General features: G+C 38.4%; 3 protein-coding genes and 1 pseudogene across 4 annotated transcripts; 1 reads left to right on the forward strand and 3 right to left on the reverse strand.

Annotated features, from left to right (window-relative positions):
• Positions 1 to 3102: 3102 nt before the first annotated feature.
• On the reverse strand, positions 3103 to 9672 carry prph (peripherin). Its single transcript, XM_027027983.3, has 9 exons — positions 9019 to 9672; positions 6433 to 6493; positions 4765 to 4860; positions 4375 to 4539; positions 4151 to 4276; positions 3815 to 4035; positions 3679 to 3728; positions 3463 to 3536; positions 3103 to 3378 (listed from the first exon to the last, which is right to left on the reverse strand). Exons 1-9 carry the CDS (start codon positions 9540 to 9542, stop codon positions 3283 to 3285), a joined length of 1413 nt encoding a protein of 470 aa, XP_026883784.1. The 5' UTR covers positions 9543 to 9672; the 3' UTR covers positions 3103 to 3282.
• A 3006-nt stretch (positions 9673 to 12678) lies between these two features.
• Positions 12679 to 15530, reverse strand: LOC113588698 (tubulin alpha-1C chain-like; annotated as a pseudogene). Its single transcript, XR_014119446.1, has 3 exons — positions 15510 to 15530; positions 14446 to 14662; positions 12679 to 14336 (listed from the first exon to the last, which is right to left on the reverse strand). The product of XR_014119446.1 is annotated as a tubulin alpha-1C chain-like (transcript).
• A 1052-nt stretch (positions 15531 to 16582) lies between these two features.
• LOC113588693 (tubulin alpha-1A chain-like) lies at positions 16583 to 20066 on the reverse strand. The gene is made up of 4 exons (XM_027027986.3): positions 19078 to 20066; positions 18143 to 18365; positions 17885 to 18033; positions 16583 to 17788 (listed from the first exon to the last, which is right to left on the reverse strand). The coding sequence occupies exons 1-4, from the start codon at positions 19078 to 19080 to the stop codon at positions 16808 to 16810; spliced, it is 1356 nt and encodes a 451-aa protein (XP_026883787.1). The 5' UTR covers positions 19081 to 20066; the 3' UTR covers positions 16583 to 16807.
• Positions 20067 to 20575: 509 nt separating this feature from the next.
• Positions 20576 to 24949, forward strand: LOC113588694 (tubulin alpha-1B chain). The gene is made up of 4 exons (XM_027027987.3): positions 20576 to 20730; positions 23021 to 23243; positions 23353 to 23501; positions 23595 to 24949. The coding sequence occupies exons 1-4, from the start codon at positions 20728 to 20730 to the stop codon at positions 24573 to 24575; spliced, it is 1356 nt and encodes a 451-aa protein (XP_026883788.1). The 5' UTR covers positions 20576 to 20727; the 3' UTR covers positions 24576 to 24949.
• Positions 24950 to 25294: the final 345 nt, after the last annotated feature.

A 25294-nucleotide genomic window follows, 5' to 3' on the forward strand; every position in this document is an offset into this window, starting at 1 on the left:
GATCGCACATAACTCATTTGCTGGTGGAGCTAGAGCTTGGTAAAGCTTGAAGGGTCCACCAGAAACAGATTAAATCTATTCCTCCTTGTCTGATTGGCTGCTGTCCTAATTTTGGACAGGTGTGGGGTGGGTTTAAACAGAGGAGGGTTTCCTGCTTTGTTTTATGTATTGGGTCCAGACAGAGCCATGAGATCTTTTCTGCTACTGCAGGCTCTCTATGCATTGGAGACCCCCATGATAAATGGCTCTGAGAACCCCCATATGGCCCTATCATTAATGAGTGTTATTACAAATCAGGCCCACAGAGAGGATTGTCAAGTATTCCAACACCTGTTGGTTTCCACATCCAGCCTAAATCGCTAAAGTGCCTTACTTCAGTGTGTTGTGATTATCACTTTATAGCTATCATAATTCTGCCAAAATATTCAAGACAAACACATTACTGTTGTAAATCATTAGCTAACACATCCCTCTAATAGTTTTTGACAACAGTATCGTAAAAATGGTCGGTGGCACCTGCAGGATTATATTTCATAGTATGCATAAGAACCACTGCGCACTTGTAGGCTACTTTTAGTCCAACATTGCCAACTACGATTAAGCATCAGAAATGTTGATCATGGATTAACCTATACCTGCTGACATTAACACCAATCATCAGATTTCAAATGTTTTTGTGTCATAATATTAAAAGTGGACTAAATTGATGCAGCCAAAAATGCATTTCATTCAGTAAAAATAAGAATTAAAAGTCAAAATCTGCATAATAATACCTCAATTTTCCACAAACTGTAATATGGGCATTCACTTCCCTAAAATCACAAATATGACATGTGTATTTCTCTATTACAGAAAAACAGAACACAAGAGTTTGTGAACAAAACATGAGAGTTTGTAAAGCAGTTAGCTATATTTGAAAATGATTTGTGGAAAAATAATTACAGTTTTTAAATTCTTATATAAAAGGATTTAATATTTTTTCATAATAATAAAAAAAGAAACTCCAGGAATTCCAAAATTCCAAGAAATTTGGAAAAAGATTTGTTTCCTTTTACAGAAGTACTTGTTTTCTCCAATATCTTTAGTGAAATGTATGTCTCATCCTTCTGAGTCAGAATTGACCATTTGTCACAATTTGGCCCCTCCTCCCAGATGTCTCCATATGTGTGTGTGTGTGTGTGTGTGCGTGTGTTTGTTCATATGGCCACACTCACCCTGTGCATCACACCTGTTCCTCATTTTGTGTCATTATCATGAGTGTTTATAAGTCTCTTGTTTAGTCATGGATGTTGTCTTTGTTTAACCTTGCGTGAGCCTGTGTGCTACGGTATCTGTTTTGTGTAAATAAACATCTTACTTGGCTTGTTCCTGCATCCTACCTAGCCTCCAACATTACACCATTGTCTAGTTTACTTATCATTAGCTCATATGTAATCATGTATGTTCATAATGATTAGGTGATGAATTTATATATGAGAATTTGATTTTGTAAGAGTTTATATGTTCTAATCCTTTCCATGTACAATTAGTTTATTATATGGTTATAGGCTTTCTAATTGTCATTGCCTATAATTGTCAGTAAGGTCTGCTCTCTGAAAAGTTCACACAGACCTTTATATATTTTATTCTCACATTCTTCCCTGGTTACTAGGTTGACCACCCTGGCCCCATCATGTTTTGAAGGCATTTTTTCTGTCCTTGAAAATAACTGTCTCAGCACAAAAATGGAACTCACACTCTTACTGCCCAATTCTGTCCCCTTTTCTCTCTCTCTCTGTTAAAAGGTATTACCAAGGCTCTGTATTAATTTACTTCTTGTTTAAGTACATGTTGCAGTGATCATATATTGTCTCAGTGTACATCCATCCATTTTGACAGGGAAAACTACCTCAGTTTGTCATATAAACCATTTAGCATGTCTATGTATATTTATTTCTGAAGCCAAGGCCTAAACCTATACCCTGAAATTATTTTAAATCTTTTTATGATTTAAACATATTTTAGGAGTATTAACCAGATACATTGCTTATCTTATGGTGGCAAAAATCTGCTTATTGAAAACATTTGAAAAGCTGTTTGTCCAAAGCCTTTTAACTAACATTTTGTAGTGAGGAGTTCTAAAGAGGTGAGCTTTGCAGTTCATTAAAACACAGTAAAATATTTTTAAAAATAATTTTGGAAGTTTAAAAATAGTCAGTGCTATTAACTGAATTCAGCATGAAGTTAGCTACACCATTAAACCTTTTGAATGACCTATTAGTCTCAAAGGATTAAAGTTTGTTTTTTACAACAGCATGGAGTAAACAAGACCATTAGAGGTTTTTTTTGTTCCAGTTCATTTAATTATTTTTCACTTTACATTTATTTAGTTTTTTGTAATGTTTCAGAAAATACAATGCCTTAATTACACTGTATTTTTCCTCATTCAGAAGTCCTCTACTTTTCCATTTATAACCACAATAATTGAAATTCTAACAAGCCCAGCATCAATGAACACACAAAACCTTGTGAAGCAAGAAAAGTAGCTAGCCTCCCTATCCAAAAGTAGTGATACAATCACAAAATAGTGATTTATAACATAAAGCTATAAAGGATTATGACCTGGCAGTATCTGTGACCGGAGATTGAATGTTACGAAAGTGGACTAGATCTCAAGAGTAGCTCAAGAGAATGCTGTCCTTATATCACAAGTTTTTTGTTTGTTTGTTTGTTTTTTAGGGTTATAAATTTCAGATGCAGAGCCAAATCGATTAATTAAATTTTTAAAAAAAAACAGTGTAGAAAAGTCTTACAGTTTTTCTGTAAATAAAGGCCTCAATTGGTGACTAGTTAGATTTATTTGGTCTATTTTGTCTAAAATTGTTGAGTCAGTATGTGATCAGCTATTAACAGGGCTGAGTGTGTATGATTTATGGAATTTTACATAATAATTTATGTGTCTGCGACAATCTCTGACTCTGGTATAATTTTTGTAGTTTAAGACTGATTAGTTCATGTTGTTAGCACCATAGCATAATGAAACTGGCTGATTAAAATTCTCGATGCTCAACATCGAATAATGTAACCCATTCAGGTTCACAGTACTGATTCAAAACAAATAGAAACATTTGCCAATAATTTAATTTCTGGATAATTTCTGGATATCAGTAGCAAGTAGTAGATGGACATAAGCAGCAATTAATGTTTTTATTTTATTATCTGTTGCTAATTTTTCCCTTCATTCTACCTAATAATCAATACCAAATTCTAAAATCTGGAACAAACAGTTGTTCATCACCTGCTTTACTCATCCCTATCAGATTCATGTTGATTGCGGGAGTCGCGGGTGTCCTTGGAATCACGAGGTGTTTCTCTCTCCTTCTTAGACTCCTTTACCACCTATGCAGAAAAAAAAAGTTATCATTTTATCTGATAATAAAAACTGAATAATAAAAAACTGTAATATGTTACAAGGTGACTTGCCTCTCCATCACGTATCTCGACAGTTTTGATAACCACCTTCTTGCCATGTCCAACATCAGAAGGCTGGTCATACTCTAGACAATGGCAAATAAAAGAGGCAGGATATTTTATCAATATCAATAGTACATCTAATTTAATTTAACTTTTACAATAATGTTGGTGACCTTAAGGTTGTAGAAGGACAGCAAGAAATTACAAAACCACCACCATACTTACCGCCATTACGCAGACCCATAGATGTTACGTTCAAGATGGGAACAGATATTCTGAAAGAACATCAGAGCACCTCAGGCTCAAAATACGACACAATGACTTATTTGTGGACAGGGACTGGTGAAAGTAACATCTATACCTGCTCTCCTCTCCTTCCAGTAACTTCCTATATGTAGCAATCTCAATATCCAGAGCCATCTTGACATTGAGCAAGTCCTGATATTCCCTCAGGTGACGAGACATTTCATCCTTCAGGTGGCGGATCTCTTCTTCCAGACGAGCAATGCTGTCCTGGTAGTTGCCAGCTTCTAAGCCAAACTGGTCCTCCATTTCCCTCATCTGCCTCAGCAGTGCCTCGTTCTGTGTGACACACACATATGCAACTGTGAGCATGGGCATTTCTCAGTACTTTCTGTGACCACCTTGACTGACCTCATGTACTCCTAGAAGCTTCTCATGACTGAAATAAGCGCACCGTGCTCTTAAGGGCATCAATCTCACAGTTGAGGCCCTGGATCTGCCTCCTAAATTCATTGGCTTCTTGCTTGGCCTGCCTCATTGCCTCAGCATTGCGCTTTGCTGAGTCTGTCAGGTCGGCAAACTGTAGAGGAGAAGAGAAAACATAATGATCTTTCTGCAAATAGTATGTGTATATTTTCCATTGGGTGTATATTTTCCATGTGTGTTATATCCCTTCACCTTGGATTTATACCATTCCTCTGACTCCTGCATGTTTTTGGTTGCAATGCTTTCATACTGGGCCCTAATGTCCCTCAGGGCTGCAGTCAAGTCGGGCCGAACCGTGGCCTCCACTTCCATCTTCATCTGCTGGGTTTCAATGCTCACCTGCACATCCTGGATTTCCTGTTTGTATAGTTTATGAGAAAGTTCATTCTTTATGGTTCTTCCAAGACTCTACTACTTCTTGTAAGACAAGGAAAAATATGCCAGTGGGGTATTAGGCCAGAAGAACCCTCAATTACCTTTACATTTATGACACTGAGCAAATAATATTTACACCATACTCTCCATTTGGTCATATAGAAGCTGTAAAGTATCACATTAGAGTTCTTTTGGCCTACAACTTACTTCATCGTGCAGCTTCTTGAGGAATTCAATCTCATCCATCAGAGATTCAATCTTTCTCTCCAGCTCCAGGCGGACAAGAGTGGCATCATCCACATCCTGCAGGTAGATGGGAATGAATGTTTAGATTTGTTCTAAACATTCATTTATCAATGCTGTGGTGAGAAACCCATATGTGTAAAAACATTTCAGGTAGGGCTGATTGCAATAACATCTGTATGCTTCTAAATACAGCTGTTTGTCATAGACTAACATTTGTTTTGATACCTCCACAAGCAAGGTACAAAAGTAGGTATAATTTTGATTATATTAACTTGTTCATGTATTTACACTGTTAACCTCTTTATCAACCTAATTTCTCCCTTTCCAAAGACTGCAAATTTTAATTTCTGTTTTCAAATAATATCCAACATGCCTAATAAGTATACATTGTTTAGCTATATAGTGTCTATTTCCTAAAGTAAAACTTGAGATCTATTTTTGCCGCATTTTAACACTCCAAAAATTTAAAGTACATACCTTTCAGAACTACAGATTTATGAATGCATGTGTTTATCTACTTTCTGTTATTTATGTTTGTTTAGCATTGTTATGCCAGCTGAAAGTGTTGTTCTTTCATTTTTTGTATAATGACCACTATATAATTTTTCTGTATAATGACAGTCAAGTTTCTGTATAGTGTTAGGCAAGATTGATCAGAAAGAATAGAGGGCATCTACCGAAGAATGGTCATTGACAAGTGACTCAAAACAAAGGAAACTGATGTTAACTGATGTAAAATCAAGATTATAATTGCTTTAGTGATTGTTGTCCACTGCAATTACATCTGCTTAGAATCAAGAAAGAAAGCAGTGCAGATTCCTCGTAGAAGCCAGGTTTCTTCCAATAATCCTGTGTATTAAACATTTGTTAAACATATTTAAATCGTATATTACTCAGTTACATTAAAAAAAAAATTAAAAATTAAAAAAATTAATAAATGAGTAGCTAGAGGTTATAGAGCCTAACGTCATGGCATAAAAAGGTTTTCTATTTTCCATAAGGAAAACCTTTTGATGCCATGACGTTAGGCTGTATAACCTCAAGTTACTCGGCGCAATCGCTGAACAGAGCCAGCCAGTAACAGATCAAGCGCCCCATATATGATCCCATCTTTGATATATGATATATGACATGATCCCATCTATGATATATGATATGATATAATTGGATATAATGGGGATCACCGCCACGAGAACGAACCTATTAAAAGTGAATCTCGTTCTTAGCCCATAGTTTTGGACTTTTTCTTTGCAAAACAATTGCATCAAGTTGTCATTAGAAGAACTGGAAATCAAAGACACATGAAGGCTATAGCCTGCACTTTGAGGTGTATTCCCAAGTTTGCACTACTAATCAGTTGGAAGTTGTTAATAATTCAACTGTCTTCTCCCAAGTTAAAGAAGGCGTTGCCTTGAGCGTTATGTTACTTGAAAAAAAAAAAAAAGTTATTTAGTTCAGTATTATTAGAACAAACCAGCAATGTCTAATGGTGTAACGAAAATACTTAACACTGGTAAAAATATAACAATTAATATACTTGTACTTACTCAGAGGTGAGAGAGAGAGAGAAAGAGTGTGTGTGTGTGTGTGTGTGTGTGTGTGTGTGTGTGTGTGTGTGTTTGTCATCACCTTTCGAAACAGGATCAGTTGGTTCTCAGCATCCTGCCTTTTCTGAGCCTCTTCATCTAACCTGCACACATACAGGAAGTTCACAAAAATCTCAGTTTGTTTCAAAAGGTCTCTGACACCATACTTGATAAGTACAAGAGTAATGTATGATTTACTTATGAAAATACCTAGATTTACATCTAGATTATTTTATCACTATACTTAATTTTACCTAATCTGTATTTTTTAATGGATAAAAGTATGTTAAATCTGGTTGGATGAAATAAAAAATACCCATAAATAGTCTTATTATATACCCTATTTTTTCTTATTTTTGTTATTCATCTTAGGATATTTAGTATGTTTGCAGAAGGCATAGAATATGCAGTGTATGCAGATTAAAAACATTGTTTCATTTACGCAGTATTATGGAGAGCAATTTACCGACTAACCTACAGAATAATCAAATTTGTCCTTGTTTACATTAGCAAATGCAAAGGTAGTCCTGAGCTGACTGTGACACCAGGCTTTCTTGTGTGGCGCTCTTAGAAGGAGTCTCTAGTCAATACACGTCTGGCTTGCTCTCATAGGTCTACGTGCTGTAACTAATGGGGCACCAGCTGGCAGGGAGCCTGAAGATCAATTAGCTAATGTGTTGCATAAAAGGATTTAGGCTAAGACAGAAAATAGCAGGTCAAGCCATCCCCTCAGCTAATGCATTAAACTAGCTATCCTTTGGAGGACATACACAAAACACAGGTTATAAATGAATTTAGCAATTGAATCATGCCATGTAATATTTTCTAGTGGCTATGATAACATCTGCCCCATTTGATCTAAAATGTTAACTAGGCAGCCTAGTCAAGCTACGCACAACACAGAGGGAATTATATTACCTTTCTTTTACTTTTCTTTCCTTTTTATTTTCCTTTCTTTTTTTAAGTGAAACCTTTTTGATGGAAAAGGGGGCAGGTTTAAAAATAACTCAGTATCATATCCATAGTCCTTTTTAAGGGATGCTATCTAAGGGATCCTATGTTTCTATGGTCAAGTTTTTAACAGACATATGGTGTAGTTATGATGTTATAATTTCTGTTATTTTCAGCTGTGGCCAAGACTGCTTAAGATACTGATATGGAAGAAGGGCGTGGCTCATGTGTGCAAGAATATGTCTGGGCTGTGGTTGGGCTTATATTTTATTTAATTGGAATTCTGCATTCGTTAAAAGGGTACCTGGCACCCACATACCAAAGACAACAAACACCTGTAATGGAACCTTCTGCATCAATCTACATTGATTTTTCTTACATCTCTTTGTTGCCCTGCATGTCTTAATCATTCTCTCACTCTCCACTCCCATACCCCCACCCCCAACCTCTGCCACTCAGTCCTGCTGGATATATTCAATAATACATTAGGTTTAAGTCTTAACATAAATTAATTTGCAATTGTGTCAATAAAATGGGGAGGAAATTTGAGGGCATCAAAGGTCCCCCGATCATTTCTTATTCCATTTGGGATATTTAGTGTTTTTTCCCTGTATTTTTAATGGAAATATATGTTTTAATTAGTGTACAATTTCATGATGCTGTAACTATAAAAGAAGTACCCATTTACTGCTTGTGGTGAAATAAATATTTGGCTTCTATACAATGACATTATTTAGTAGATGCAGAACACAATAAATAGATTTACATATTTGCAATCAAAATCACAGTGTTTGTCACTGATTAGGATGTTACAGTGTATCCTGTATTGCATTGACATTAAACTAGGGAGTGAGTCAGTGTAGAGGAGTGTTTGCACTTGTGATATCAAGATTGAGCCCCTGCATCCTACACTCCTGACCCTGGAGAACAATTACCAGCTGCAGCAGAGTGGGCTGATCCAGGCTGCAGACTCTTTGTCTCTGCCCTTTCCACCAGGGCCACACCCACCCCATCAACAGATTTTAGATTTAGCCTAAGTGAAAATTCTTTTTTGAGATCCATACATTGCTGGGTTTTGTATATGTGTGTGTTTGGTAAGAGAACACACTTGTGTGCAAGAGTGGAAGTGAGTTGGTGGTAATAACTATAGATAAAACAAAACCATCAGAACCATATATAATTCCTGTCACCACACCCTACAAGTCTGAAAACTGGAGTCTAGTCCTTTATCATATTTCTTTTTATTTCACTATTAATTAAAAACTTTTAAACTACATTTTTTTTTTTGCTCCTGTAGGTCTCAACTTTGTAAACCTATTTATTTATATAGATAGATAGTTTATTTGGCCCTAACAGTTTCTGAGGACAATTTAACTTTTGATTTTAAGCTTTGGCCAGAACATTTAGGTTAGATTACACTTCTAAGAATGTTTAAAACAGCCTTTTAGCCATCCAGAGTATTATTTATGTTATGTATTATTACTTATCATTTTGTGAAGACATAGTTAGATTGTGTTAAATCTGTAACAGTTCTATAGTTTATGAAAAATGTAAATTATTTCATTAATTAATTACAATTATAAGAAACACAACAATTTCTCAGTCTAATCCTTTATGTATTCAAAGACCTCCCCTCCCATGGATCCCAGCCCTTCCCATGACTCCCTGTCGGACGCACCTCTGCTTGATCAAGGCAAGATCCTCAGCCAGGTTGTCCCTCTCCACCTGGATCTGATCGCGCTCTTTCCCAATCTGCTCCATCTGCCTGCGTAGCTCCCTCAGCTCCTGCTGGCAGAGTTCGCTGGCTCGGTTGGGCTGCCCGTGCTGTTGCTTGCCCTTGTACTGATTGAGCTCCATGTGGAGGCCAGCGTTCTGCTGCTCCAGATAGCGCACCTTCTCGATGAAGCTGGCGAAGCGGTCATTGAGCTCCTGCAGCTCTTGCTTCTCATTGCTGCGGGTGGCAAGGAACTCCTGGTTGATCGCTTCGGCTAAAGAGAAGTCCACCTTGTCGTAGGACAAGCGGGGGGCGGGCGTGGCGGAGCGTAGCCGGTAGCCCACTGAGCGCGTAGATGAGGAGGGCGGCGCAGAGCTGAAATAGCGGTTGCCCAGAGTTGGCATACGGGACGAGAAGGGGGAGTAGGTTACGGAGGAAGGTCCAGCAAAGGTGCGGTTGTAGGAAGTGCGGACTGAGGAGTGACTCATATTTGGATTCAGATAGGATTCTTGATCACACTGTCTTCTTTTTCTCCCTGATAGGGCTCTTTCTTTTGGGAGCTTTACTGGCAGTGGTTGAAGCTGAGCAGCAGGAGGTGAAGCAACAGGACCTCCAAATAAGGTGCGCAAGGGCTTTTATACTCACATCTCTCCTCCCCTACACTAAATGTCTCAGGCTCTGGTAGGTTTCTCCTACCATTAACCATCAATCATTCTTCCACATGGCCTTGGCCACTCCCACCTACAGCCTTCATCTCTCTGTTTAATGCTCTCTTCCTTCTCTCTTTCTCTTCTCCTCCATTGACCCCCACCCCAGCTTTGCCCCTCCCTTGGCAGGCATCCTAACTGTCCCCTGCATTAAGGCATAATATCCAAACACGTCCCCACCCAGCTGCCTTCTTCAGGCTGTACAGATTCCCACTTTTGTACACAATAGATTCTCTTCAATAGATTCTGTGATCTCACTGTTAATAATTCATCATATATAAGAAAAGTACTTTATATATCTCACTGTTGACAATTCATCCCATATATATATATATATATATATATATATATATATATATATACACACATATATAATCTTTCTCCATTCCCTATCTTCATGTAATAAGAGAAGGTATTGATGTTCTTGAAGGCAGACTCAGAATAAGGCATGACTCTGCAGTTCTACTCCTGAGCACCAGACTGTGTGCCATATCCAGTGTCTGTTCTAATCTCATTTTTACTGCAAAGGGTGAGGTTTGCTGCACCAGACGAATATTATTATACTAATAAGTCGAATATTATAACCACTTTATTACTATTTGAGTAATTACGATTATAATATTTATCCCAGTTACAGCTGTTGAACAGTACACTGATTTTTTATTCTGTATGCTATCTTTAAGAAAATTATTCATCAATGGTCCCAGTTGTAGGAGCCAATTAACTGTTTATTCATATAATAATAATTTACTACTAAGACAAACAACCATTAGTGATATGTTGCTTGGCATTACAAGTGTATATTTCTCATGTCCCTGTCCATTAAGCATTTAGCTAATGCAGACATGTTCCATTTGATTGTGAAACAAGGAGAAGGGATAACACAGCAGGATATGAGGAACAATATGAACATTTCCTGTAAATATAATTTACATTACGCCATAGTCTGAACTGTACAGCAAGAAAGAAAAATTTGGTGTTTTGTATATTCTTTCTCATTTGCATGCAAGATTGCAGAAAAGAGAGGCTCATTTTTGAATAACAGACATGTTTGCCGATGCTGAGTCTGAAACAACCGCATATTTTTCCTATAACATGAAAAAACCTATTTGCTAATGTTTTTATAAAGTAATTGACTACAATTTTAAAAAGAAGTTGTATTGCTTAAGGTTATTTACATCTCCTGCACATCATTCTGGTATGAAGCTGTGGTAAGGTTCAGATTTCTTTCTGATGCACCAAATAAAAAGGAACACCATTTAGTAATACAGCTGTTATAATATTGTTAGACTTCCTCTGTCTGCTGTTATACTTTAAAAAGCAATACAAAGAGTTTTGTTAGAGTTCTTTTTTAAAAACCCTAATTTATTTAATCTGCATATATCTCCAAGGAATTTCCAAGAGTACAGATCATATGGGTATACTACGTGTGTAAGTAAGTGGCTGATGACTGCCAAGGTTTTTTACAGATCAATTGAATATCAGGTTTTTAGGGTGATGCAATACTAACTGTGCACAGCTATAAGACCAACTCTCCACCTCATTCGCACTTCATCCTTTTCATTTTCTAAAGGTACTTCTCAAAAGTTTCTAGTTTGGCACGACTGCTGGCACAACTGTGCTTTTTTTATTTTTATTCTCCTATACCTTTATTTTAGCACTGATTTCATTTATGGTTGCTATACTGCACTGTTCTTTGCTGGCCATGGTATGCTGTATGGAATAATTAGTTTCCTGTGTGGCTTTGCACCATAATCTAATCAACCTGCTGTGCTGAAAACGAGCTTCTTCTCCTCCATTTCTCTTCCTAGCTCCTCTATTCTATACAATTATGCCCCATAAACTGCATTTCTTTTTGTGTTTTTCACTATATTTCCACATGGTTGCAGGTTGTATGATGTTATATTTCTTTCAGCATTTTATGTCAGAAAACAACTGCACATTTCACCCACTGTCCCACCCACATATTTTGCTTAATTTTTACATTGCCAAGAAAACCACCAATTTATGGATTACTAAAAGCCTTTTTAAACTTTTTGAGGATGATTAGATTATTTGTGTAATGTGACAGTAAATAGCACCACAGGGAAACATTTAAAATTATTTTTTAATGACATAAAATAGTTTAATAGTAGCAGTGGCCATGCAGTTACTAATCATATGCTAAATGGATTATTGTGATTCACTCATGTGAAACTATAACCCTAAGTCTGACTTTCCTCTTTCAAACAATGTCATACCCACATAAGATAAAAGAACTATAAAACTTTTACTTTTGTTTTCACCACTTCCTTAATTCTGTATGAAGGAGGCCGATGAAAGAAAAAGAAGAAAAACTCATCACAGAGAAAGAAATCAAATTTAATTAGATTGTATAACTATTTTTACTTATTACATGGGCTTTCTGGTAATGAAATGTCGTGTTATTGAAAACCCCATTCTGTTTAAATGAAATAAATCTCTTTTAGACATTTTTCTCTTTTAGTTTTTTTGAGAAGTGAAATATCATTTGCTGGTGTTATTGTCTCTCACTTGCCTTTTGTTTAGCAAGAAGTTGCAACCAGGGATTCAGTGCCAACAGTGAAGAATATAAAATGGCACTGGTACTCAAACTACTGACAGACATACTCAGCCAACATAAATAATTCAGATGGGTTTTTTTCCTTCCTGTTCACATAACAATCAATATAATTATAACAGTTATGTACACAGTATTATTTGAATGTAATGAAATTCCACACTTCACAGTCATAAAAACTCCTCTAAAAATAAAATTTCCCTTAGAAGTGCACAAATAATTGACTATGTTGATGATGTGGTTATTTGACAGAGAGTAAAAGAAATACAGAATATCATAATATTATATTTCATAATCATAATTGGCAATGTATGCGGGCTGACACAGTATTATAATTAAAAGCATGTGTAAGTGCAACACACACTGGTCTACTTTTCTTTCCTTGTGTTGTAGGGATAAGAATTGGTTAATGGTATATTATGCATGGTTTATTTTGTCTGAAAATTGACACACATCTTTTTACCTTAGAACCACTATTTGTAGTTATCATGTATGTGCCTTGTGAAATACTTATACATTTAATATTTACCAGTGTGCATGACAAAAGTCCAGCACATGTAATATTTTTTATTTGTCCCCCTGAAGTACTTTCACTATATGAAAAACAGGAGAACGTTTGATCATTTTTGATAATACCAAACTTACTCATTGCCTGCTCCAAATAAACATATTCCAAGCAAATAGTTACAAACAAAATGTGTGTATGATATAAATTTTAATTACCACAAATACATGTACCTAACATGGATCTACAAATATTTTAATAATACATTTGAGACTTTATTCTATGTGTATTCTGTGTGTATATACCTAGTACGCTCCTCCTTCATCTTCTCCTTCAGTACTATTTGCACCAACCGCCTCATAATCCTTCTCCAGGGCAGCCATATTCTCTGTGGCCTCAGAGAACTCTCCCTCCTCCATATCCTCTCCTACATACCAATGCACAAAGGCAGGCTTGGAATACATTAAGTCAAACTTGTGGTCCAGCCTGGCCCAAGCCTCTGCAATGGCTGTGGTGTTGCTATGCATGCACACAGCTCTCTGGCGCTTTGTTAGGTCACTGCCAGGCACTACAGTGGGAGGCTGGTAGTTGATACTGACCTTGAAATCAGTTGGGCACCAGTTCTCAAACTGGATAGTACGCTTGGTCTTAATGGCAGCAATAGCAGCTTTGACATCTTTTTGTACAACTTCACCACGGTACAGCAAGCAACAAGCCATGTACTTGCCATGACGTGGGTCACATTTCACTATCTGATTTGATGGTTCAAATCAAGCATTAGTGATTTCAGCCATTGAGAGCTGCTCATGGTAAGCCTTCTCAAATAAGATTACTGGGGCATACGTGGCCAGTGGGAAGTGGACACGAGGGTAGGGAACCAAGTTGGTCTGGAACTCAGTCAAATCAACATTCAGGGCACCATCAAATCGGAGAGAGGCTGTGATGGAGGACACAATCTGGTTGATCAGCCTGTTAAGGTTGGTGTAGGTAGGACGCTCGATATCGAGGTTCCTATGGCAAATGTCATAGATGGCTTCATTATCAACCATGAAAGCACAGTCTGAGTGCTCAAGTGTGGTGTGGGTTGTCAGGATGGAGTTGTAGGGCTCCACAACAGCAGTGGACACCTGAGGAACTGGGTAGATCGAGAACTCCAGTTTTGACTTCTTTCTGTAGTCAACCAAGAGATGCTCCATCAGCAAGTAAGTGAAACCAGAACCTGTTCCACCTCCAAAGCTGTGGAAGACCCAGAAGCCTTGAAGACGAGTGCACTGATCAGCCTAGTTAGTGTAAATTATATGTTGTTAAACAGAAATAGCCTGATGTTAAATGTATAGCTTCTCACGAGTTTGCGGATCCTATCAAGAACCAGGTCAATGATTTCTTTGCCGATGGTGTAATGCAGATGGTGTAATGTTGGCAGCATCTTCCTTTCCAATGATCAGCTGCTCAGGGTGGAATACCTGATGGTAAGTGTCAGTACGGACCTCATCTAAGAGATAGGAAAGACAGGAGGAGGAAACAACATATTTTAGCTGTGGTCACTAACCTGGTTGACATACAAAGAATAACAATAATAAAAAGAATAGACGATTTCTTACGAATCACAGTGGGCTCCAAATCCACAAATACTGCCCTGGGTACATGCTTGTCGACTCCTGTCTCACTGAAAAAGGTGTTGAAGGAGTCATCACCTCCACTAATGGTCTTGTCACTAGGCGTCTGTCCATCTGGCTGAATGCTATGTTCAAGGCAGCACAGCTCCCAGCAGGCATTACCAATCTGGACACCAGCCTGGCCCAGGTGGATGGAGATACACTAATGCTGTGGAGACATAACAGTTAAGTAACTTCCACATTACAAAATGCAAAACAGCTTAGTCATTGTCATATGTGCTTCTTTTTAAAAAAACTGAATGAGTAAAAATCACTAATCTAATATTCCTTTTGTTGTTTTATATTTTCCCAACAATATTCAGAATAATGTGGTCAAATTAATCTGAACATTGTTTTTTTGTTCTGTACCAAAGCAGCGCTGTATATAAATCAAATATCACTATAATAGCAATAAAAAAACAAATATTTGTGGCATCTTTCAGAATATCCCTTTATCTGTAGCTTATTGTACAGATGCAGCATGTTCCTAAGTATGTGCCAAAGAACAATTTAATAGTTATATCTCTTATTTGCTTTGCAGATGTGACACAGATGTGGACAGTCACCCAAGTATGCCAGTGGCTTGATGAAGTTGCAATGATACATGTAAAGCAAACTTTAATTTGTTGAATTCTGTTAAAGTCCCTGAGTATTAATAATAAGCAGCATGTCTGGAATTTGCTCGCAGCATAGTCTGGTTACTCCAGTAGTTCCAGTACATTTAGGTTTATGTTTGCTGTTGAAGAACCATGCACTTCTGAAGAACTATGTGGTATTGGTTCTTGGAGCAAACAGTTATGGATCCATGAATAATATTTTAACTAAATGTTCTACAAAGAAACGTTCGAAAAGATGCTCTGAAGAACCTTTAAGAGTTCTTTTAAGAAGCTTGATAAAAGGGCATTGGTAGCTCAGTGGTTGTCGTACTCACATCGTAATTGGAAGGTTGCCAGTTCAAGCCCCACCACTGACAAGTTGTCACTGTTGGGCCCCTGAGCAAAGTCCTTAACCCTCAAGTTGTATTCAGACATAATTGCAAGTTGCTTTGGAGAAAACCATCAGATAAATGTAGAAGTTCTTTATGCAATCAAAAATGGTTCTTTTATGGCATTCCAGTGAACCCTTTTTGGTTGCAGTTGGCACCTATATTTTTAAGAGTGTAGAATGTAGGTCTAACCTTCTTGTGAATAAACCAATATTTACGAGGCTAATATAGCTATTTTGAGATTGTTACATTTTAGAGAAATTGCTCACGTTATCTCACATTAATAATCGGAATGATCAATAACAGTAATAATAAAGACATTTTAGTACTGTAGCTTTGTTTTTGGAATTGTAAAAATGTTTGTTCCATTTGAAATTCCAGCCAAAATGTATATATTTTTCAAAATATTAACTATCAGGATAGAAGCTTAACACTTAATTACTTGCCAAGAAGGCAAAATTCACTAGATTAGAGGCATTATGCAATAGAACGTGAAGGGGCATGCTCCCCCTCAGGTTTTGTTGTTGATGTTGTTGTTGTTGTTCGCTTTATTGATAATTCATTGTGTCATAAGATTGTGATGCAAACGCAGCACATGGCACATCTTAAAATGTTGAAAAGGTTTATAAAGAAATTTCTCACCCCTTGCCCCCAGTAATCATGTAACTGTAAATTATGAATAACATCTTCACCGGGAAATTATTTCTAATGGTTGTGACCATTGACAGGAAAAAGATGGATGGCACCTTTAGGGGGCACAAAAGTCTTTTTTATGTCTGTGTAGCCCATAGAAAACTCTGCTGCAAGGAAATGCACCTTCTTAGATGTGTGTGTCATCTGTATATGCATATACGTATATATGTTCTTAATAATTAGGTATAGCATTAGAATTCTAAACTCTTTGAGGTGTTTTTCCATTTAGGCTTGTTTCTGTGCTCCCTAAAAAGGGAATACCTGACAGTCCTGCATTAAATGTTATTATGTAAGTGCAAAAAGGCATTATATTTGTAATTAAAAGATAATAATTCTTTATGAAACTGACTGTGATCAGGGCCATTAGAGACACGATGAGTAAGTAAATAATGCAAAACAACAAACTATTTTGAAGGATTTATTTAGCTTTCATACCAAAAACTGGAGTTTTACACAAAAGTGGAGTAATAACAATAACTTGTGTAAAGATTTCTGGAGTACACTGACCCTAACGTGAGCTGTTCTGGTGACACCTGATCTGCTACTTCATCATCATGCTAGAAGCAGTCAAACTGAAGTATACTCAGTCATTTCTAAAATGGAGAGGCAAATTTTAGCAATTTTTGAAATCTAATACTCTTCTCCTTCCTCCTCTCCTTCTCCCTCAATAGAATCAACACCAACCTCCTCATAATCCTTCTCCAGGGCAGCCATATCTTCTCTGGCCTCAGAGAACTCTCCCTCCTCCATACCCTCTCCTACATACCAGTGCACAAAGGCACGCTTGGCATACATTAAATCAAACTTGTGGTCCAGCCTGGCCCAAGCCTCTGCAATGGCTGTGGTGTTGCTAAGCATGCACACAGCTCTCTGCACCTTGGCTAGGTCACCACCAGGCACCACTGTTGGAGGCTGGTAGTTGATACCGACCTTGAAACCAGTTGGGCACCAGTCCACAAACTGGATGGTACGCTTGGTCTTAATGGTGGCAATGGCAGCATTGACGTCTTTTGGTACAACGTCACCACGGTACAGCAAGCAGCAAGCCATGTACTTGCCATGACGTGGGTCACATTTCACCATCTGATTAGATGGCTCAAAGCAAGCATTAGTGATTTCAGCCACTGAGAGCTGCTCATGGTAAGCCTTCTCAGCTGAGATTACTGGAGCATATGTGGCCAGTGGGAAGTGGATACGAGGGTAGGGAACCAAGTTGGTCTGGAACTCGGTCAAATCAACATTCAGGGCACCATCAAATCGGAGAGAGGCTGTGATGGAGGATACAATCTGGCCGATCAGCCTGTTAAGGTTCGTATAGGTAGGACGCTCGATATCGAGGTTCCTACGGCAAATGTCGTAGATGGCTTCATTATCGACCATGAAAGCACAGTCCGAGTGCTCAAGGGTGGTGTGGGTTGTCAGGATAGAGTTGTAGGGCTCCACCACAGCGGTGGACACCTGAGGAGCTGGGTAGATGGAGAATTCAAGCTTTGACTTCTTCCCATAATCAACAGATAGACGCTCCATCAGCAAGGAAGTGAAACCAGATCCAGTTCCACCTCCAAAGCTGTGGAAGACCAGGAAGCCCTGGAGACCAGTGCACTGATCAGCCTATGAAAAGTAAGCAATGCAAAAATAGAGAGTTAATGTAAACTATTATATGTTGATAAACACAAAGTGTCTTATATTAAATTTATAGTTTCTCACCAGTTTGCGGATCCTGTCAAGAACCAGGTCAATGATTTCTTTGCCGATGGTGTAATGCCCACGTGCGTAGTTGTTGGCAGCATCTTCCTTTCCAGTGATTAGCTGCTCAGGGTGAAATAGCTGACGGTAAGTGCCAGTGCGGACCTCATCTGAGAGACAGGAAAGACAGGAGTATGAAACAACAGATTTTAGCTGTGGGCACTAACCTGGTTGACGGACAAAGAATAACAATAATAAAAAGAATAGACAATTGCTTACCAATTACAGTAGGCTCCAGATCCACAAACACTGCCCTGGGTACATGCTTGCCAGCGCCTGTCTCACTGAAAAAGGTGTTGAAGGAGTCATCACCTCCACCAATGGTCTTGTCACTAGGCATCTGTCCATCCGGCTGAATGCCGTGCTCAAGGCAGTACAGCTCCCAGCAGGCATTACCAATCTGGACACCAGCCTGGCCCACGTGGATGGAGATACACTCACGCTGTGGAGACATAACAGTTAAGTAACTTCCACATTACAAAATGCAAAACAGCTTAGTCAGTGTCATTTGTGCATCTTTAAAAAAAAATCCTTTTGTTATTTTATATTTTTCAAACAAAATTCAGAATAATGTGGTCAAATTAATCTCAACATTGTTTTTTTTTTTTATCACTATAACAGCAATAAAAAACAAATATCTGTGTCTTATTTAAGATTTCCATATTTAGAGAGAGCCAGCTCCTGGCTCAGCCTAGACACGAGCCTACATTTTATTCTGTGAGGATCTGACAACGTGCTTTACGAATAATACATTTTTGAAGAGATATTTCTTAAAGTAGCAGCAATCAATGCACAAGTCAGAGATATATTGGTGACATTACGGAATGGTATGTGTTTTATGTTTTATACCACAATAGCTAATCAAAGCATATTCTGATTAATTATCCGCGCTACTGTCTATATTTTGACCAAAGTATTATATTCAGATCCGTTGTGGCGAAAAACAATAACGCATGCAGTGGCGCGTTTTTTTCTCATTCCGGCAACCGCCCCGATGCTGATGGCAAAAAAAAATCAAAGTACTTCTAAAATGTTCATAAGTCAAACCATTTGACCCCACGTATAATTACACATCTGCACACATTGCACATTAATAAAAGAAAAGTCCATTAATAATAAATAAAACGTTTGAAACAATAAATGCTCTGGCTCACCATTTTGCTCTTTTTCTGGAGATGTCGGCGTTGAAGAGATGCACACTAACCTACTTGTCTCAGTTAGACAACGGAGCGTGCGCGAGCACTGCAGAAGGAAAAGGGAGGCGCTGCGCTCAGTAAGCAAGCGCGAGGACCGTGAGAAGGGCGTGTCCCCTTTTCAGCGTCGTAAAACCGGCCTTGGTGCAGTGAATTTAATATGCTAAAATCTATTATAGATGCTACTTTCATGATTAAAGCTTTCGTACAACATGTATAAAGATAATGTCGGTTTTCCTAAGGTCAATGTGTGTTTTTGTTTAACGTAATATGTTATCTGCATCATATTTCTTTTCCGTTGAAGGGTTCACTATTTGAGCCTCAAGAAAGGTTTTTACAAAAACTGTAATAATCATTGAATGATCAAGTTATTTTCATGAGTTAGGCTATTATTGAGTGAGACAACTGCTTAAAATGATGAACGCTTTATTGTCATGCCACTCATACCTACATGATTCTGCAAGCGAAAATACACATTTTTGTGTGTGTGTGTGTGTGTGTGTGTGTGTGTGTGAGTAAGTATGCGTGCGTGTGCACATTCTCATTCAGCATCATTTCCGTTTTGACAGACATTTTTACGGAGACATCCTTTAAAATAACATTTGGAATAGATAAGCATGTCATGCGTTACTCATCGAGGACATTTTCTGTATGTTTAAATATCTCACCATCACTTAGCACTTGCCTGTCTCCGCAGCAGAAGCATCCCTTCCCTGCCGCCCAACAAGCCACCGCCCTTCATTGTTTAATATTTCTCCGCAGCACACTGACGTCATCCAGCTGCAGTGCACCACGTGACTATATTGTTCATCAATTCCTAATGAACTTTTCCCTGGAACCTTTTGTTCAAATCAAATTACCACTCAACAATAGATTACTAACAAAATGGCTATAGAACTGTAACCTGTGATTTCATATCTAAAATATGGCTTTCCCAAATGATTGTAACTGTTTGTAACTTTAAGATTATCTATACTGTGAGATTAAATTGATAATATTTCTAATATATTGTGATGCGTTTTTCATAACTTGAAGAAACTCAAGTCAACACTATCTTATCTTAGCCAATACTATTTTTCCTTAATAAATTAGTTGAGGCGTAACGAATTAAGTGGATTGACAGAATTGCAGGGTTTAAAATACAATTTACAATGAATTCCCCAAATCTGCCCTTTGTCCTTTAGTTCTAAAAAGAGTTAATTGTAGCAGCAATCGAATGCAGTTATGCAGGAGAATGGGATTTGATCATGCAGATTTTTTAAGATATTCATTTTCACTGTAGACCCTATGGTTGATTATTTTTATTTGGATTATGTTTAGGCCAGTATGTCCTACACATGCATTTGGCGGCATACATAAAGAAACAAGAATGTGCTGATTTACAATGATTTTACAGCATACAGGCCTCCGTGGCTGCTCGGACTAATATATTCATGAGACCAACCCCCAGTGCACCACCAGTCTTTATAAAGCGGTGCGCCACTCTGACAGTAAGCAGTTACTACATCGACTCTTAGCTGTCGACGAAGGTAACGAATTGTACTGCAGTGAAACAGGCTTCGAGTAATCTTTAACCGATTTCTCAGCAGTTAACTTTTAAAGCGTCTAAACATGGTAAGTAATATGCATAGACTGTTAACACCTAGGCTATGCTTTTTAATAAGCCTCAGAATAATGGTCACAAAATTATAAAAAATTGGTTTACAATATACAAGCTCATAACCGGAAAAATTACGCTGTGGTCCACAATTTTACGTGGTTTCCACATTTTTTAAAACAAAAGTAGGCCATTGACTGCCTTAGTTATAGGCTTTGGTAAACTGATGCTCGTCATTTTTGGCGGACGCAGGAACGGGCGTGTAGTCGTTATAGCCTAAACCATGTGCAAAAAGCTACAGCATCTTTAGAAGGATTAAGGTATAATATCAGCGACAGTTCTGCGTGTTACTGTTCCATTGTCTAATCGTATTTGCAGCCATGTTCTTATCCGTCGAGAGTGATTGAATGGGGGAGTTGAATGAAGGTAGATTATTCACGAAGGCAAAATGCACACGCGTTTCTTGTAACAGCTCCCTTCCACTTTTGTCTGAAAATAACTTCTCTCTGCCAAACGACTTTTAAAATAACTTAAATTGCATATCATATACGATATGGATGTACAACGTTCAATGTAGCTACACCATAAACTACGTTGCACCGTCTACGCTCAGACCTCGTGGTCAGCTCTGTCTACTTATACCGCCTTTATGGTTCTTTGTACTTTATAGAATTCTCTGTTTCAACATCGTATAGCTTTTTATATGCTGTCTTAATAGATAAAGACAGTATTTCAGTTTTGCTGTGACAAAGATAACTAACGCTAGATGCATTAATTTATTCTAATCCTGCCATCGAAAATCTTTCAAAGGCTAAAAATCTGACCTACATTTTTATTATAGTTTCTTTCGATGGAGCCACACTTAACGTACAGTGAATCGTTAAAACAGGCTAGCGTTTAGACATGTCTATGGCAATTTCAATAATTAATCTATTGATTCGTTCGTGCATTAGTTCAATTAAATAACGAGCCAGTGTGGCTTTCTTGGGATTGGTAGCAAATGGTGTGCTCAGGCGATTAGCATTTGTGACAACAGCAAGTAATGTATAGTGGTATTGTTTAGAATAAAGGGTTGATAAATCAAGAACGATAAATCGAGCTGTCCAGATGATGGGGGTAGCATGGGCATTGAGCACCCTTTGTCTCGTGCATCCACCCTGCGGATAGCTACAGCCTTAAGGCCTACTTGTGATAACATCACGCATATATATTTAAACGCTCCTGTTTTTTTTAAATGTTGATCGTTGCACGTAACTCTATCTCTCTATCGCTCTTTCTCTCTCTCTCTCTCTCTCTCTCTCGCTATATATATATTTATTATATTATTATATTTATATCTATTTATTTATTTCATTTTCATCAGCTGTGTGAGTGTGATATCTGACTAAAGAAAGGCGCTGAATAAATGTAACTAATAATAATTTTTAAAATTGGAACTCCACGAAATCCTGTCGCTAGGCAACAGCATAGCGGAATTGTCGCAGTAAATATGCGAATCCATTTGCTTACAGACGGGTGGAGTCAGAGACTGAGTTTAGGGAGGAGAACGGAAAGGGAGTTGCCGGGGGGTGGGGGTGGGGGTACTGTACGTGGCGTGATCGGCGCTAGACCAGCCCTCTACAACAGTTTCGGAGGTCCTTACTGTTGCCTAGCATGCGCTTCCAATGCTAGACTTACTTTACTTATGCCAACGGGAGCTAACCCTTAAATGTGCTGACTTGGTTACTAGTCATTTCGACACTAGTCATTTAATAACTTTAAAGAGATTTAATATTAGAAAAGTATATTTAGAATGTATTTTTGAGACTCTAAACTCTATGGTCACGGTCGAATTGACCATCCCTGTAATGGATCCAGACTTGCATTAAAAATGCAATGATATTTAACAATCATTAACATGTCAGTCCATTTTAACTGAAATACTTGTATAAAAAAGAATAAACATGGAAGAGTGTGATAAACATTTCCTAATCTGTGTGCATTCAGCACATGCACATGAATGTAGCATCATAAGGTATTCCAGGCAGCAAAGAGTTAAATCTCGCTACTAATTGTAACCCATGCTGTGAAGTGGAAGGGCCTTAACATGTTAAAATGGGTCATTATGTATTAGATATTAATGTTTTTGGGAGGGGTTTTGACTTCCAAAAAGTACCAAACTTTTTGATAAATATTTTCTCAGTTCCTGATGAATTTGTAGAAAACTGCATAAAGTGATGAAAGATCTAAGTAGGTGTGCACAATATGAAATTGTACTTTTCATTGGTAATCCTATGTAACCAACATAAATAAATATTCCCCCCCCAGCGTGAGTGTATCTCCATCCACGTGGGTCAGGCTGGTGTCCAGATTGGTAATGCTTGCTGGGAGCTGTACTGCCTTGAGCACGGTATTCAGCCAGATGGACAGATGCCTAGCGACAAGACCATTGGTGGAGGTGACGACTCCTTCAACACCTTTTTCAGTGAGACAGGCGCTGGCAAGCATGTACCCAGGGCAGTGTTTGTGGATCTGGAGCCTACTGTAATTGGTAAGCAATTGTCTATTCTTTTTATTATTGTTATTCTTTGTCCGTCAACCAGGTTAGTGACCACAGCTAAAATCTGTCGTTTCATACTCCTGTCTTTCCTGTCTCTCAGATGAGGTCCGCACTGGCACTTACCGTCAGCTATTTCACCCTGAGCAGCTAATCACTGGAAAGGAAGATGCTGCCAACAACTACGCACGTGGGCATTACACTATCGGCAAAGAAATCATTGACCTGGTTCTTGACAGGATCCGCAAACTAGTGAGAAGCTATACATTTAACATCAGGCTATTTCTGTTTAACAACATATAGTTTACACTAACTGTTATTTTTTTCATTGGATTCCTTTCATAGGCTGATCAGTGCACTGGTCTTCAAGGCTTCCTGGTCTTCCACAGCTTTGGAGGTGGAACAGGTTCTGGTTTCACTTCCTTGCTGATGGAGCGTCTCTCGGTTGACTACGGAAAGAAGTCAAAGCTGGAGTTCTCGATCTACCCAGCTCCTCAGGTGTCCACTGCTGTTGTGGAGCCTTACAACTCCATCCTGACAACCCACACCACCCTTGAGCACTCGGACTGTGCTTTCATGGTCGATAATGAAGCCATCTATGACATTTGCCGTAGGAACCTCGATATCGAGCGTCCTACCTACACCAACCTTAACAGGCTGATCAGCCAGATTGTGTCCTCCATCACAGCCTCTCTCCGATTTGATGGTGCCCTGAATGTTGATTTGACCGAGTTCCAGACCAACTTGGTTCCCTACCCTCGTATCCACTTCCCACTGGCCACGTATGCTCCAGTAATCTCAGCTGAGAAGGCTTACCATGAGCAGCTCTCAGTGGCTGAAATCACTAATGCTTGCTTTGAGCCAGCAAATCAGATGGTGAAATGTGACCCACGTCATGGCAAGTACATGGCTTGCTGCTTGCTGTACCGTGGTGACGTCGTACCAAAAGACGTCAATGCTGCCATTGCCACCATTAAGACCAAGCGTACCATCCAGTTTGTGGACTGGTGCCCAACTGGTTTCAAGGTCGGTATCAACTACCAGCCTCCAACAGTGGTGCCTGGTGGTGACCTAGCCAAGGTGCAGAGAGCTGTGTGCATGCTTAGCAACACCACAGCCATTGCAGAGGCTTGGGCCAGGCTGGACCACAAGTTTGATTTAATGTATGCCAAGCGTGCCTTTGTGCACTGGTATGTAGGAGAGGGTATGGAGGAGGGAGAGTTCTCTGAGGCCAGAGAGGATATGGCTGCCTTGGAGAAGGATTATGAGGAGGTTGGTGTTGATTCTATTGAGGGAGAAGGAGAGGAGGAAGGAGAAGAGTATTAGACTTCAAAAATTGCTAAAATTTGCCTCTCCATTTTAGAAGTGACTGAGTATACTTCAGTTTGTCTGCTTCTAGTATGATGATGAAATAGCAGGTCAGGTGTCAACAGAACAGCTCAATTAAGATTAAGTCTTTCTTTTAAGTCAGTCTGAAGCATGCTTATCACGTTTCAGTAACGTAGAGATGGTTCTTGCACTCACAATTTGATGTCTACATTCAGTGCGTGTTGAAATCTGGTTAAATGATTTTGATGTGTTGAAGGAATGTCATTTTTCCAACCAAAATGTTAATGTTGCTATTTCTGAGAAAGAACCCTCACTAAACTTCTTTCCACTCTGATTTTGACTGATATGCAATAAATTACTAAGGGAAACTGTCTGCTGACTTTATGCAAAATTAGTCAGTAAAATCTTTCAAAATATAACTACTTTTATTCAGCAATTAGGGTATGGAGGTTTGGCAAGCTTTGAATTAATCTGCAACACTACCATAGCAGCTATATTTTAAATGTTACCTGGTTACATATGTGCAAATTGACTTACCACCTCAAGCCCACTAGTTATGATCTTGCAATTCTAAATGGTGGCGACAGTCTAATCAGTTTAAAAATTATTCTGTTTCTCAAACTACATGTAGAAATCCACTGTTAAAACCTGACTGCCTCCAGTTACTCTGCAGATTTAATGGAAGCTTCATGATTTTTTTGTCAAAAGTCTGATCT

The sequence above is a fragment of the Electrophorus electricus genome, chromosome 22 (assembly GCF_041902795.1).
Source record: "Electrophorus electricus isolate QZ-2024a chromosome 22, ASM4190279v1, whole genome shotgun sequence".
NCBI lineage: Eukaryota > Metazoa > Chordata > Actinopteri > Gymnotiformes > Gymnotidae > Electrophorus > Electrophorus electricus.